Genomic DNA, 12,035 nt, shown 5'->3' with positions numbered 1-12,035 from the left:
ATATATATATATATATTATATTATATTATATTATATTATTATTACAAAAGATTAGTTCTAAAATAAACACAGTAATTCTATTTACTATCTAAAAACAATTAAATAAACTATTCAATGAGAATTAAAGGATGTAACAACACCCACCTCTTTCAGATTCCGTCACTTGACTGGGATGATTACTTTGAATCGTCTTTGTCTGTGTTGCAGCCTCTTCGGCCGCGTTTTTCAAAGTCTCTCTTGCTATCGTTTCAAAGACTTCTTTTACATTGATATTATTTTGAGCGGATGTTTCATAATAGGGGGCATTATTAAACTTCTCTGACAGCTGCTGTAAGTCGGATTTTTGAATGGCCCGCTGGGCCTCTAAATCACATTTGTTACCAACAAGAACTACAGCCATTTTTTTCCCTTTTCGAAGGCCCGCTATTGTTTCATAGTGAATATTTAACGAATGAAATGAGTTTAAATTGTCAATGGAATATACCAAAATAAATGCGTCGCCTTTCACGTAAAATTGGTCTCGCAACGACACTAGTATGTCAATCTATCATCGTTTAATTCTTATTTACTAACACAAACCATATTCTTCTTGCCCAGCTATTTATTATTATTTAATAGTTTAACATAAATTACATTAGTTTAATAGTAAGTATATACACTTATAGTACAAACCTGTATCTCTAGTTATTAGTAGTATTCATTACTATTTAAATTAGATTGTATATAATATATATATTATATTATTATTATTAAATAATAATATTATTATATATATATTATTAAATATATATTCACTCCATCCATATTATTATATTATAGTATAACAAACACTATCGACATCTTAACAACTTTACCATCGACATTCACTTCAGTTGGATATGTTTCTTCAATGGTTGGGTTATACTCAATGTTGAACTCCCCCTTCACAAACATCAGGCATAACGAACTCTTACCAACTGAGCCTTCCCCGATTATCACAACTTGAAGTGGCTTCTCTTCTGTCGACATCAAATGAACTTTCTGATTTTTTTATTCGACACGTTTGTTTGGAAATGAACGCTTTAATCGTCGAAAAACAAAATCATTTTTGTTTGCTGGTGTGGCTTATTATAGTTTAGTACTATAAATATGGTTTATTTGTAATATATTTATAATAAATTTTAATTACAACAATATTTCCATATAAAATCGAACTGTTATTAAATTGATTGATCTCGGCATAACAACGTTAAAATATTAGAAATGTATTTTGGAAAAAACAAAAGAAAAGTAAAGAAAGCAAAAAAAATCAGAAATGAAATTACAGCTAATATTTCCCGTTTTTTGTGCGTAATAAGACTGCTGTTTCATTCTTAATAATTAAAGACCTTTTTTATTATAATTACTTATTAATAGAATTATTATTTGTATTTTTGTAACCATTCAAAAACTTAATTTAAACTATAATTTATTAGAATTGTCAGTATTATTTTAGGAAAATAATCCCGATTTGTTTTTAATTTTTAAGTGTTAAATTAAAAAATTTGAAGTATTTAATTCAATAATTCGCTTGAACAAAAATTAATAATTTATAGATATAATTATAATATACTATTAATTAATTAAATACCAAGAAAAATCTTCGAAAACGAAAAAAAAGCAAATCACAAAAATATAAAAAGAGAAAAACATTTTATACAACCGAAAAGAGATAAACTTTTTTTAAAAACAAAAAAGTCATAACTTCCAAAAACATATGAAAACCGAAGACGTACTAAGCAAACAAGACATTTCGACCCTTCAAATGATGATAGAGACATTTTCCCCAAAAGCAGAGTTACCAGACGACTCCGATTTATTATGTGCGATTCTAGTTTGTCATTTTTTCTTTTTTACTATTTTTAATAACTTTTTAATAACTTTTTACAAAAAATAAAATTAATAACAAATGAGATGAAAAAAATTGAAGAGGAAGGAATCGTCGTGATGTTTGACGATCTCAAAGTGACAACCTTGAGAGAGGTGTGCGAAACGCTCTTTGGAGAAAAGAAGAAAAATACGAGACTTGCAATGATACACAAACTCACAAATCTCGTCAAAGAAAAAGGAGCAAAGGAATTTTTTAAAATCGCGCCCGAGGCTATCAAACAAGGACTATTTGCCAATGTTGCGGAGGATATCAATGATGAAAAATCCTTCATGGAACAAGCAAGACTCACAGGATTTGCAAATTTGTTGAATTCGTTTGATATTAAACTCAACACACTTATCATAGAAAAGTTTGTCAAGAAGGGGAGCTATAAGAAGAAGGACATTATAGGTTTCTTGATCGACGATGAGGAGCTGTAATTCATTGTGACTTTACTTTGTCTTCATTCCGCACTTCTCGTTATAGATTGCAACAAATGTGAGATACCATTTATATTTAATTTTTTTATTATTTGTTTAACTATTTATTTTTAGAAATTAATTATTTATTACATCAGAGCCAATTTTGTCTTTGAAAGACTTTATTTTTTTTACAAATTAAAAATAATAAATTTTATAAAAAAATATTTTTTATAACTTATTATAGTAAAAGTTATAAAAAAATAAATATTCTAAAGATTCTATTCTATAGTATATAGATTAGAATATAGATTCTATTCTATATACTAAAGGTAATAAAATAAATGGTACAAATATAATTTAAATATGGTAAGGTTGTCATACATCAAATCTTGGGATTGAATTGGAATAGGAGAACATAAGAATGCGGCGGCCCCAAATAAGAACAGCGAAAGACACCGCACAACTTACAAATGAAATAATCGGTGTGTAGTCCAAGACGTGTGTATATGATATGTGAGACGTAAATATGATTGAAATTACGTTTCCGAATAAAGAGATTGATGACAACACGCACCCAAAGAAACCATACGAGTACTGCTTGACCGCCGTCTGTAAATATGAGAACGCAAAGGCAAGCGCCAATGCATTAGAAAATGCAACCGTGGTGTGGAGAGATACAATCGTTGTGTTAAATAAGAAGAGTGTTCTCTCTGGCGTTGGTAATTCTTTGTCAACAAAATTAAAAAGGAAGTAGGAAAGCAGTGGACTGAACATAACAAATAGCGTTGTCATATACATATTAATTGTGTCGACTTTTTTGGAAAGAAGTGAAGCTATCACTAACATCACAGCAACAAACAGATTTGATATAATCGTGAAGTATGAGTTTGTCTTCTATTGACTCAATATATAATTTATTAATTATCGTCTTCTATAAATGTAAATTAAAATGAGTCATCCAACTCATTTTAATTTATGATATTATAAGTTAATACATCATTTACTATAATAATGATATTAGAACAAACAAGATTAGAAGGCGAAATTTCCATCCGCTTTTGTGAAAAGTCATTGAAGTCCAAACAACACGTTGACAGAACACCAAAGAATAAGACGATGGACAGGATCCGAATGTTTTTGGGATACCCACTCCCACACCAGATCGAAAAGTCGTGTTTGATCGTGTTAAAGTATGTTCTCTGTGACTCCTCGCGTTCATTGAACAATTTACAAAAAAGTAAAAAGGGAATTGGTGCGACGACAATACAAATTGTGGTTAAGAGCAAATTGGCGAACGGAACATCGTCGATGAAAATAGTGAAAAGGGAAGTTATGATGGAACAAACGCATTGTGGCACTTTAAGTAATATCTGAGCTTGAAACATCGATAATTCTGGGAAGTTGTCCAAGACGATTATTCGCACAAAAGTTGTGAGAATTGGAAGTACAATTGCTATTAAAAAAGAGATGATGCACTTGGTGACAATCGAAGGAACAAAGTAATCCACGAGAAACATTGAAAATACAATGAACGACAATAACGAGGCAGACGCCAACACAACCTTTCTTTTTCCAAAAGACAAAGTAAATGTATCACTCAGCTTCCCGATTAATGGCAAGAATAAACACACAACGACTTCCGTACAAAACAATGTGATCAATGGATATGACGAGTCATAAGAACCTTCTTTTTCATACAACACTAACATCATATTGTTCAAGCACCGCTCTTTTCTTTAGTGTTATTCACCACTTTAAACAACAATATACACCATTATAATAATATCAAACCAAGGTTTAAAAACAGCGATACAAACGTAGAAACGAGTGTGTAATTAGTGGCAACGAAAACACAATCAACCGCACAATGTTTTTTGCAATCATTTTATTATATTCTTTAGTTCGTTGTCTAAATTTTTCATTTTTTCATTATTTCTATTTGAATTTTTATTAAAACCAAAAACCATTTTATTATAATTAAAATAGTTATATATTTATCAATTTTAACATATGACATTTTATTGTTTATAATAAAAAACTTAAAATTATTTTTTTATTCAAAAAATTAAATCTTTTTAATAATTAACTAAACATGATTAAACTATACTTATATAATATTGTTATTTAGGAAAGTAACTATTCTAGTATGTTTTTAAACAATAAACATAATTTAAAATTTAATAAAAAATATTAATAAGTGTTTAAAAAAGATAATATGTCCGTTATAAAAATGCCCAAAAAGACCTTAATTTATTGGTGTCTATAAAACTAGTAACATCATAACACCAAAGAGCACCAGCAATCCGACAGAACTACTGTTTTCTTCATCCGATTTCCACATATTTGGTAATTTAGTTTGAAACACATCATCGAGTTGTTTATTTAAATCGCCAATTTCCGAATATGACCCAGTCTGGTACAATCCGAAGTTATCGTCATGGTAATCGTGATAATTAAAGTTCAAGTTGTGTTTTTCGCAGATGTCCAAGAAATCTTCGACATATTTTTCGCCTTGTCTATCCCAAAAACAGTATTTTGTAATTCCGAACTCTCCAATATATATAGGCACATTCTTGTCACTCTGAAATTTCAACACGGTCTGTAAACAATGCTCAAGATACTCTTTATCAAATTTGTGGATGTAATCGACAGTCTCAAAGTTCATTCGCACTTGTAAACTAACGTCTGTGTTCAATTCAGTGCCATAGACATATCCTTCTATCGTGTAAGTTCTTCCGCTCGTTGGGTAGAAGAATTCCTTAATTTCAACTTGGGCAGTCGACGTCACTCCACTAACTTTATACGCTCCAGAGCCATCTCTTCCCTCATTAGTACTATACTCTTGTGACCCACTATATGGACTGCTCCAGTAATTGATAAGCACTTTACTATTAAAATCGTACTTCTTTGTCCACACAACACTTTCTCCGTCCTTCTCTGTTATTGTGAAGTCGTCAAAGAGGGCGTACCCGCTTTTCATATTGCTTGCCCAAAAATAGATGAAGTACTCATTAGTATCAAACCCTTCAACTTTCAATGTTGCGCTCAACTTCTGCCAAGTGTTCTGTTTATTTGTGTCGTAGCTTTGCGTGTTCAGGCACTTCTTCCACACTCTCTTTCCTTCAGTGAAGTAATTTTCTTCACTGTACTGAATCGCTGGAATTGAACTAAATTGTGAATTAAAGGATGCATTCTGGTGTGTATAGTCTATTGGGGAATAGTAGTGTGATTCATACACCGTTTTACTATCATTTATAGTAAATAAGTTACCATATTCCTTATATGAAGATCCATCTCCATTCAAGAACCCAACCGTCTCTAAAAAGATCAAGTGATTGTTGTCTGTCTGTCTAATGCCCTTGACTGTGGTTTCAATGAAGTCTTGGTACGTTTGAAGAGTCGTCTGAGCGTTTGTGTCAAACTGTATATTTGGCTCGTTGATCAGACCGAATCCTAAAACAGTTTCTTCGTCTTTGCAATGTTCTGCAATAAGTGCCCAGAGGTTGAAAAACTGGTTCTGAGATACACCAGGAGTAAATATTTTTCCTTGAGAGGCATACCCCTCTTGATTGAGATGCATATTCAAAATTAATTTGATATGTGCTTTCTTGGCTTGGGATATTTCATTGTCTAGCCACGGCCAAGCTGTTGGTCGAATGGAATAATCGTCTGCTTGAAAGACTTTTGAATTCATGTAAAAACGAACCGAATTAAAGCCACGAGAGAAAACGTCTGAGTAACTCTCGTTGGTGTGGTCCATTTTGGGGTGTTCATACCAATAAGTGTCATAACAATTGTTTGTAAACCCAATCCCTTTCACGTGAAACTCTTTTTGTGTTGATTCATCAATGATCTTTCCATCTTTGATGGTGTAAAAAGACGATGCAATGGATATTAAAAGAATTAGCAAGAACATGTATTCAATATTTTGAGTTGAAAAGTTAATTCGTTTTTTCATTTCTTTTCAAATAAATCTATTTATCGGTAACATTTCAAATACTTATCAAAAGAGTTATAAATTCTTGTGAATAGTATTGCCGATATAACAAGAACAATTTTTTTCTTGTTTTTGGGGGTAGAATTTTATGTTTTTTTTCGATTTTTAATTAACAAAAAAATCGAATGTGTTTTTTTATTTCTAAATAGTATATAAACTATTCCACTTTTTAATATAATAAAAACCTCTAATCTAGATTTAATATCTTTAAGATATTTATACTTCAAAGTTTTTTTTCACAACAACTTTTAAAAAGTGATAAACTAAAAAAAAATAAAAAAATAAACTATTTTCAATAGATTACAAAATCTCGATCACCAAAAACCAATGACAACACTTTCCCCGCTTCACGTCTATTGTGTTTTGGAATTTTTATCAATTTCCGATATAAAGAAGATATCCTTCATCAACAAAAGACTGAGTCATATTTTAGTGCACTCTCCGTATCTATTTTCCTCATCATTCCAAAACTTAACACCCAAAGCAATCTATGTTTCCGGAGACTTAACTGACAATTTCCAACTCAACTTTTCTCACATCCGCTTCATGGATGTGCACATTGGCTCCGAAAATATCAGCGTTTCATATCCCATCGTAAATGACGAAAAGACTAATGACGTGGATACTGAATATTCTGACAGTGCAAGTGACTCGGAAAATTATAAAGACGTTTCCATCGTCCCAGCCATCGATCCGGACTTCGACGAGATGATGCGAGACTCCTTCGAACCTCAAAAACACAAAGTTAGGTCTCTCCGTGTTTTTCTCCCGACGAAATGTCTTGTTTCTCTGAAGCCTTTTTCCAACTTAGAGAAACTGACTTTGTGTTATGACTTATTACCAACAGTATTTAAGAAACCCTTGTCTTCTCCAGAATTCGCGGAAGACCCCGAGACCAAATTTTGGAAAAGTGTTCCGAACGACTTTTGCAGAGTTGTTGGAGCGCCCCTTCCCCTCCCACAAATTGTTTTAGACTTTTTGAAGGCATTGGGACCGTTTTGTAAGAAGGTGGTGACCCCTAACGTAGCCAATTACACACAAAAGACGTTTGGGTATATGGAGAGTATGAAGGATATAACATTTTATCTCAAGCAACACATCCACCCAACGACGATACCACACTTGGCAGACAATGTGATATTAAGCAGTGAAGTTGTCGATTTTGTGTCGCATCGACTTGCTGGGAAGAAGATGTCATACACTGTCTTCACTCAAAAGTACTTCCCGCACTTTGTGAAGTGTAGCCATGTCGTTGAAATCCACTCAGCACAAAACGTGTTTTCAAGAGGACAACTTGTGACGATCAAAACCCCATCAACGGTCAACAGTTTGGTGTACAAGGAGGAACCCCCGACCCTCCAAAAGTCGTTTGACTTCTCTTTATTCACACAGTTGGTGTCACTTGACTTGTCTGCAACACAATTTGTTGTGCGGAAAGTTGCGTTACCGACTTCACTCAAAGAGTTGAGTGTGGACTGCTTCACCAAACGCATGAGTGACCTTGGCGAGATACCGAATAGTGTTACAATGTTGACATTAAGACAGTTCATAGACACTGAAATTGTGTTACCACCAGCAGTTGAGGTATTAGACTTACGGTGGTTTGGGCATTGTGTTGCTATAGCGAATTTAGAGTTCTTAACGAAGTTGGTCAAGATGGATATCAGAGGGTTTAAAGTGCGTCACTTATCTTTTCCGTCATCATTGCAGTCGCTCACCATCTCGTGCTGCCATAAGTTAGAAAGCGTTGATGATTATAACACGATCTTTGACTTACACCCGACTATAGAAGACTGTCCATTGATTGCATTTAATTAATTATAAAATTAATTAAGAACAAAGAAAGAAATAGAACAAAGTAACTCAAGTTGATTGATTGGTTTTAGTTCACTGCAAAACCCAGATGGTTTTGACAGGCGCAGACGCCGAATTTTTCAGTATAAAGTCGACGCCGCCTTTTGGAGTGTTTTTGTACGACGTTTTGAAGGATGGATTGAACGAACACATCTCCTCAAACGTCAGAGAATAGAAGTAACCAACTTCTAGGACAGGAGTCTTCAATTCGTCATCATCATCTATAAAGTCTGCGATCATTAATGAGTATTTGTTTGTTGGCTCGGCGTCATACTTACCAGGCACATCTTGTAAGTTACGAAGTGAAAAGACAAAGTGTCTTGGATCAGTAACCCACACGCCATATGTTTGTGGTAAGTCGTGGTGGTAACTCCCAAAAATCTCTCCACTCTGCGTTTCTATTAAAATTATTAAATCGTGTGAGTTGTTGAAGAGTTTAAGACAATTTTCTCGTGTAAATTTAGTCTCTGTGCTTTTGAAAAGAACATGAAGAGTCTGTTTGTTGGACCATTTGCATAACATGTCTAATTCAGACTGATTTAAATTGCCTACCAACATATTGGAAAGATCAACAAGTGGCGGGTTGTCTTGTTGCGCAGTCAACTTCGAGATCTGTTGAAAAGCCTCAAATAATTCAGAAGAACATTTTCCAGGCTCTGGAAGACACACATTTTCAGAACAGCCATCTTCTTCGACTTCCATTTGATGCATATGAGTGTTGTGATCGTCTTCCGTGTTCTTCATAATACACTCAACAAGTTTTGGTTCAAACACATCCTCAGTTTTCACTTCGGATTTCTCAGCCTTTTGGGGCACTTTTTGTTGGAGCAAATGGAGAAGCTCTTCGTTAGCTTGTTTTAATTCAAAAACCCTTGTTTTGAGTACCTCTTTTTGCTCAAGAACACTTTGAAGTTTTTCTTCTGTTTCTTTTAAAAGTAACTCGGCGTTTTTATTAGTCTGTTGGATTACATTTGTCTTCTTTGAGTTGTCTTCTAAATCGCCGACTGCAGTTGTACCGAAATATATTGTACCATAGTTCTCCAGTTTGTTTACGACAACTTGATGGCTCATGTTTCATTTTTTCAGTTATTAAAAAAATCGAATTGGTTTTTGAATGAAATAGTAGATTGATATAATAAAATTATTATAATATTTTAGTAATGATAGTAATGAAAACTTTTAATGACTTCTTTTATAACAATAATGATACTAATACTAATATTAATAAATTAGTAAATTATTAATTAAAATAAATTAAACTTAATAGTTATAATATCTAATAATTGTTTTGTTATCAAAAAACTATAATCAAAGAATAATTTTTTTATAATAAAATTAACCGAAAACAACAACAATAAAAAAACTATATTAGTTTTATAGTTGAATTATTAATATAATTATTCAAAACACTATCAAAAACAAAACAAAAGATTTTTTGTTTTTTGAACAAATCATGAGCAAAAATCTATGGGTCAGGTGTGGTAATAAAAAAACTTCGTAGATGCTTTAGAAAGAATTGTTTTAGCGGAATTTCCCATTTGTGAGGAGAACATCATCGAAAAACAGGTCTTCTATTTTTAACCATCTGGAACTTTTAATACAGAAACCTAAATGGCATCAACACAACATTCATGGGCAGATATGGCTGTGACGAGCGAAGTTCCCGTCGACCAACCAAAGGCGGACGTTCAAGACGAAAAACAAAAACCGCAAGAGTCGGAGTATTACAAAGTTAAATACGGAGAATCGTTTGTTATCACTCAAACCAACAAGTTGAAAATTCAACTAGGGTATTTCTATTTATACAACTTTTGTGTTTCAATAACAATAATAATACATTGTTTGAGAGGATTGGTGTACACTCACTATACTCTCAATAAGTAAATACAATTACTGGATACAACGCAATTAATATATAAATACTAAATAATAGCGATTTTGTGTTGATGTTTTGGAACCCTAACCAACCACTCGAACAGTGGATGGTGAAAGATTTATTAGAAAGCATTGATGTGAAACCTCGAGGTATTCGGGTGGGTCGTACTGGGAAGTGCTATGCTGACTTTGAAAGTTCTGAGGTGATGACTCGTGTGAGATGCCTTGATGGGAACACAGTTGGTGACGTTGTAGTCACTGTGTCTCCAGTACCTGCTCGTGACGAGCAGAAACCGTTTTCCCCAAAGCCAAGACAAGACGGGGATAAGCCGAGAAGAGATGGCCGTCGCGGTGGTGACCGCCGAGATGATGGACGAAGTTATCAAGAGAGAAAGGAGAACCAAGAACGCAGAGACGGGAGAAGAGAAGGTGGCAGAGATCGCAATGAAGAAAGAACTGAAGGTGGAGCACAACGGGAAAAGAGAGATGATAGAAGAGAAGGTGGAGACCGCAATGGAGGTTCTTATTACCGAAGAGATGATCGTAGAGATGGAGGAAGAGACCGCAATGAAGAAAGACGTGAAGGAGGGCGATATGGAGGATATCAGAAGCGTGACGAATACGGGAGAGATGATCGCAAACAGGGTTCGCAATATGAAGATCGCAAGTACCAAAGCCACAAGTACACTCCAAAATTCTCTGAAGAAAAAGAGGTCAAAGCGCCTGAGGCACAAGCGACGACACCAATAGAGAAACCGGAACAACCAATTGAAAGTGTGAAAAAGGAAGAAGTTGTAGTTGAGAAGAAAGAGGAGAAGGTCGAGAGTCAACAACAACCGGAGAGACAAGAAAGAAGAGGTTATGGTGATAGAAACAACCGAGAACGAGGATATGGTGGTGAGAGAGGGGATAGAAATAATAGATATGGCGACCGAAATAATCGAGAGAGAAGATATGGCGATCAACAGGGAAGAGAACAACACGACGGAAAAGATCAAAGAGGCGGATATAAAAGAGGTGGCGCTTATAAAAAGTCAAACTATCAAAACGCAGACGTCGCTGAACCCGATTGGGGAGACGTGAGAAAGGTAGCGCACACACAAGATACTCTACAAGCCCCAGTTATGCCTCAGACCCAAGCGGAGGTACAACAAGTCCAGACACAAAGTAAAGAGGAAATAGTCGAGAAGACTGCGACAGAAGTCAAACAGCCGATCCCACAAGAGGCTAAACCTAAAGAACAAGAAGTGCACGTACCTACCCCTTACCCAAGTGGACATACTGATGACGACGAAGGGTGGGAACAGACTAAAACCTCAAAAAAGGGAAAAAAGAAAGCAAAAAAGTAAGTGAAACTGATTGTTTCTGTCTTTGTTACTTCTGTGGTGTGTTTTGGTACGTTTTTAAGTGGAAATAAATTTATATCTTACAGAAATAAAGGATCGGTGAGTATAAAAATGTGTAAGGTTTGTTTTTTCAAAATGGTTGACAAACAATTGGAATAGAAGACACGAAATTTTTTATTGAAATGAATAAACTTTTTATAATGCTAAAGGCTTCGAAACAATTATGTAATAATAATTACATATACCTATTTTGTTAATTTAAACACCAAGTTAAAAAAATTAGAAAAAATAATTCAATATAAGGAGATTTTTAAAATTAAAATAATGAACTTGAGATTAAGTGTGTCTTTTTGATATATTGGTTAATGACACTCATTAAGTTGAAGATCAACAATTTTTTATTTGGTTCAAAACTATTAAAAAAACATTTTATATATACTGATATTAGGCAAAAAATAGTCAAACAACTGTGTTTTTACCCAAAGATTAATTCTAATTAATGAAAATTTGTTCGTGTGTTTTTTTTATTATTTGTCTTCTAAGCATTTTTAACGGAATTAAACCAATTTATTTGTATTAAATGTGTATTATTTTACCATATTTAAATTATAACTTTTTCATTGTTATAGGTAGTCGTGTTGATTTAAAATAAT

The 12,035-nt window shown here is 33.7% G+C and overlaps 8 protein-coding genes across 8 annotated transcripts; 5 read left to right on the top strand and 3 right to left on the bottom strand.

Moving 5' to 3' along the window:
* Window positions 1-121: 121 nt before the first annotated feature.
* Window positions 122-1,008, bottom strand: EIN_430260 (Rho GTPase, putative; the record flags this gene model as incomplete). The annotated part of the gene is made up of 4 exons (XM_004261953.1): window positions 122-531; window positions 580-597; window positions 673-680; window positions 830-1,008. 4 exons carry the CDS (start codon window positions 1,006-1,008, stop codon window positions 122-124), a joined length of 615 nt encoding a protein of 204 aa, XP_004262001.1.
* Window positions 1,009-1,735: 727 nt separating this feature from the next.
* EIN_430250 (hypothetical protein) lies at window positions 1,736-2,328 on the top strand (the record flags this gene model as incomplete). Its single annotated transcript, XM_004261952.1, has 2 exons — window positions 1,736-1,852; window positions 1,933-2,328. 2 exons carry the CDS (start codon window positions 1,736-1,738, stop codon window positions 2,326-2,328), a joined length of 513 nt encoding a protein of 170 aa, XP_004262000.1.
* Window positions 2,329-2,836: 508 nt separating this feature from the next.
* On the top strand, window positions 2,837-3,211 carry EIN_430240 (hypothetical protein; the record flags this gene model as incomplete). The annotated part of the gene is made up of 2 exons (XM_004261951.1): window positions 2,837-3,025; window positions 3,065-3,211. 2 exons carry the CDS (start codon window positions 2,837-2,839, stop codon window positions 3,209-3,211), a joined length of 336 nt encoding a protein of 111 aa, XP_004261999.1.
* A 110-nt stretch (window positions 3,212-3,321) lies between these two features.
* Window positions 3,322-3,684, top strand: EIN_430230 (hypothetical protein; the record flags this gene model as incomplete). Its single annotated transcript, XM_004261950.1, has 1 exon — window positions 3,322-3,684. One exon carries the CDS (start codon window positions 3,322-3,324, stop codon window positions 3,682-3,684), a length of 363 nt encoding a protein of 120 aa, XP_004261998.1.
* An 886-nt stretch (window positions 3,685-4,570) lies between these two features.
* On the bottom strand, window positions 4,571-6,226 carry EIN_430220 (hypothetical protein; the record flags this gene model as incomplete). The annotated part of the gene is made up of 1 exon (XM_004261949.1): window positions 4,571-6,226. The coding sequence occupies one exon, from the start codon at window positions 6,224-6,226 to the stop codon at window positions 4,571-4,573; it is 1,656 nt and encodes a 551-aa protein (XP_004261997.1).
* A 408-nt stretch (window positions 6,227-6,634) lies between these two features.
* On the top strand, window positions 6,635-8,125 carry EIN_430210 (hypothetical protein; the record flags this gene model as incomplete). Its single annotated transcript, XM_004261948.1, has 1 exon — window positions 6,635-8,125. One exon carries the CDS (start codon window positions 6,635-6,637, stop codon window positions 8,123-8,125), a length of 1,491 nt encoding a protein of 496 aa, XP_004261996.1.
* A 69-nt stretch (window positions 8,126-8,194) lies between these two features.
* EIN_430200 (hypothetical protein) lies at window positions 8,195-9,232 on the bottom strand (the record flags this gene model as incomplete). Its single annotated transcript, XM_004261947.1, has 1 exon — window positions 8,195-9,232. The coding sequence occupies one exon, from the start codon at window positions 9,230-9,232 to the stop codon at window positions 8,195-8,197; it is 1,038 nt and encodes a 345-aa protein (XP_004261995.1).
* A 540-nt stretch (window positions 9,233-9,772) lies between these two features.
* EIN_430190 (hypothetical protein) lies at window positions 9,773-11,385 on the top strand (the record flags this gene model as incomplete). The annotated part of the gene is made up of 2 exons (XM_004261946.1): window positions 9,773-9,909; window positions 10,095-11,385. The coding sequence occupies 2 exons, from the start codon at window positions 9,773-9,775 to the stop codon at window positions 11,383-11,385; spliced, it is 1,428 nt and encodes a 475-aa protein (XP_004261994.1).
* Between the last annotated feature and the right edge of the window lie 650 nt (window positions 11,386-12,035).

Source organism: Entamoeba invadens, assembly GCF_000330505.1.
Source record: "Entamoeba invadens IP1 unplaced genomic scaffold scaff_1105074726713, whole genome shotgun sequence".
NCBI classification, from domain to species: domain Eukaryota; phylum Evosea; order Mastigamoebida; family Endamoebidae; genus Entamoeba; species Entamoeba invadens.
This window is presented reverse-complemented; position numbering and strand designations above follow the sequence as displayed.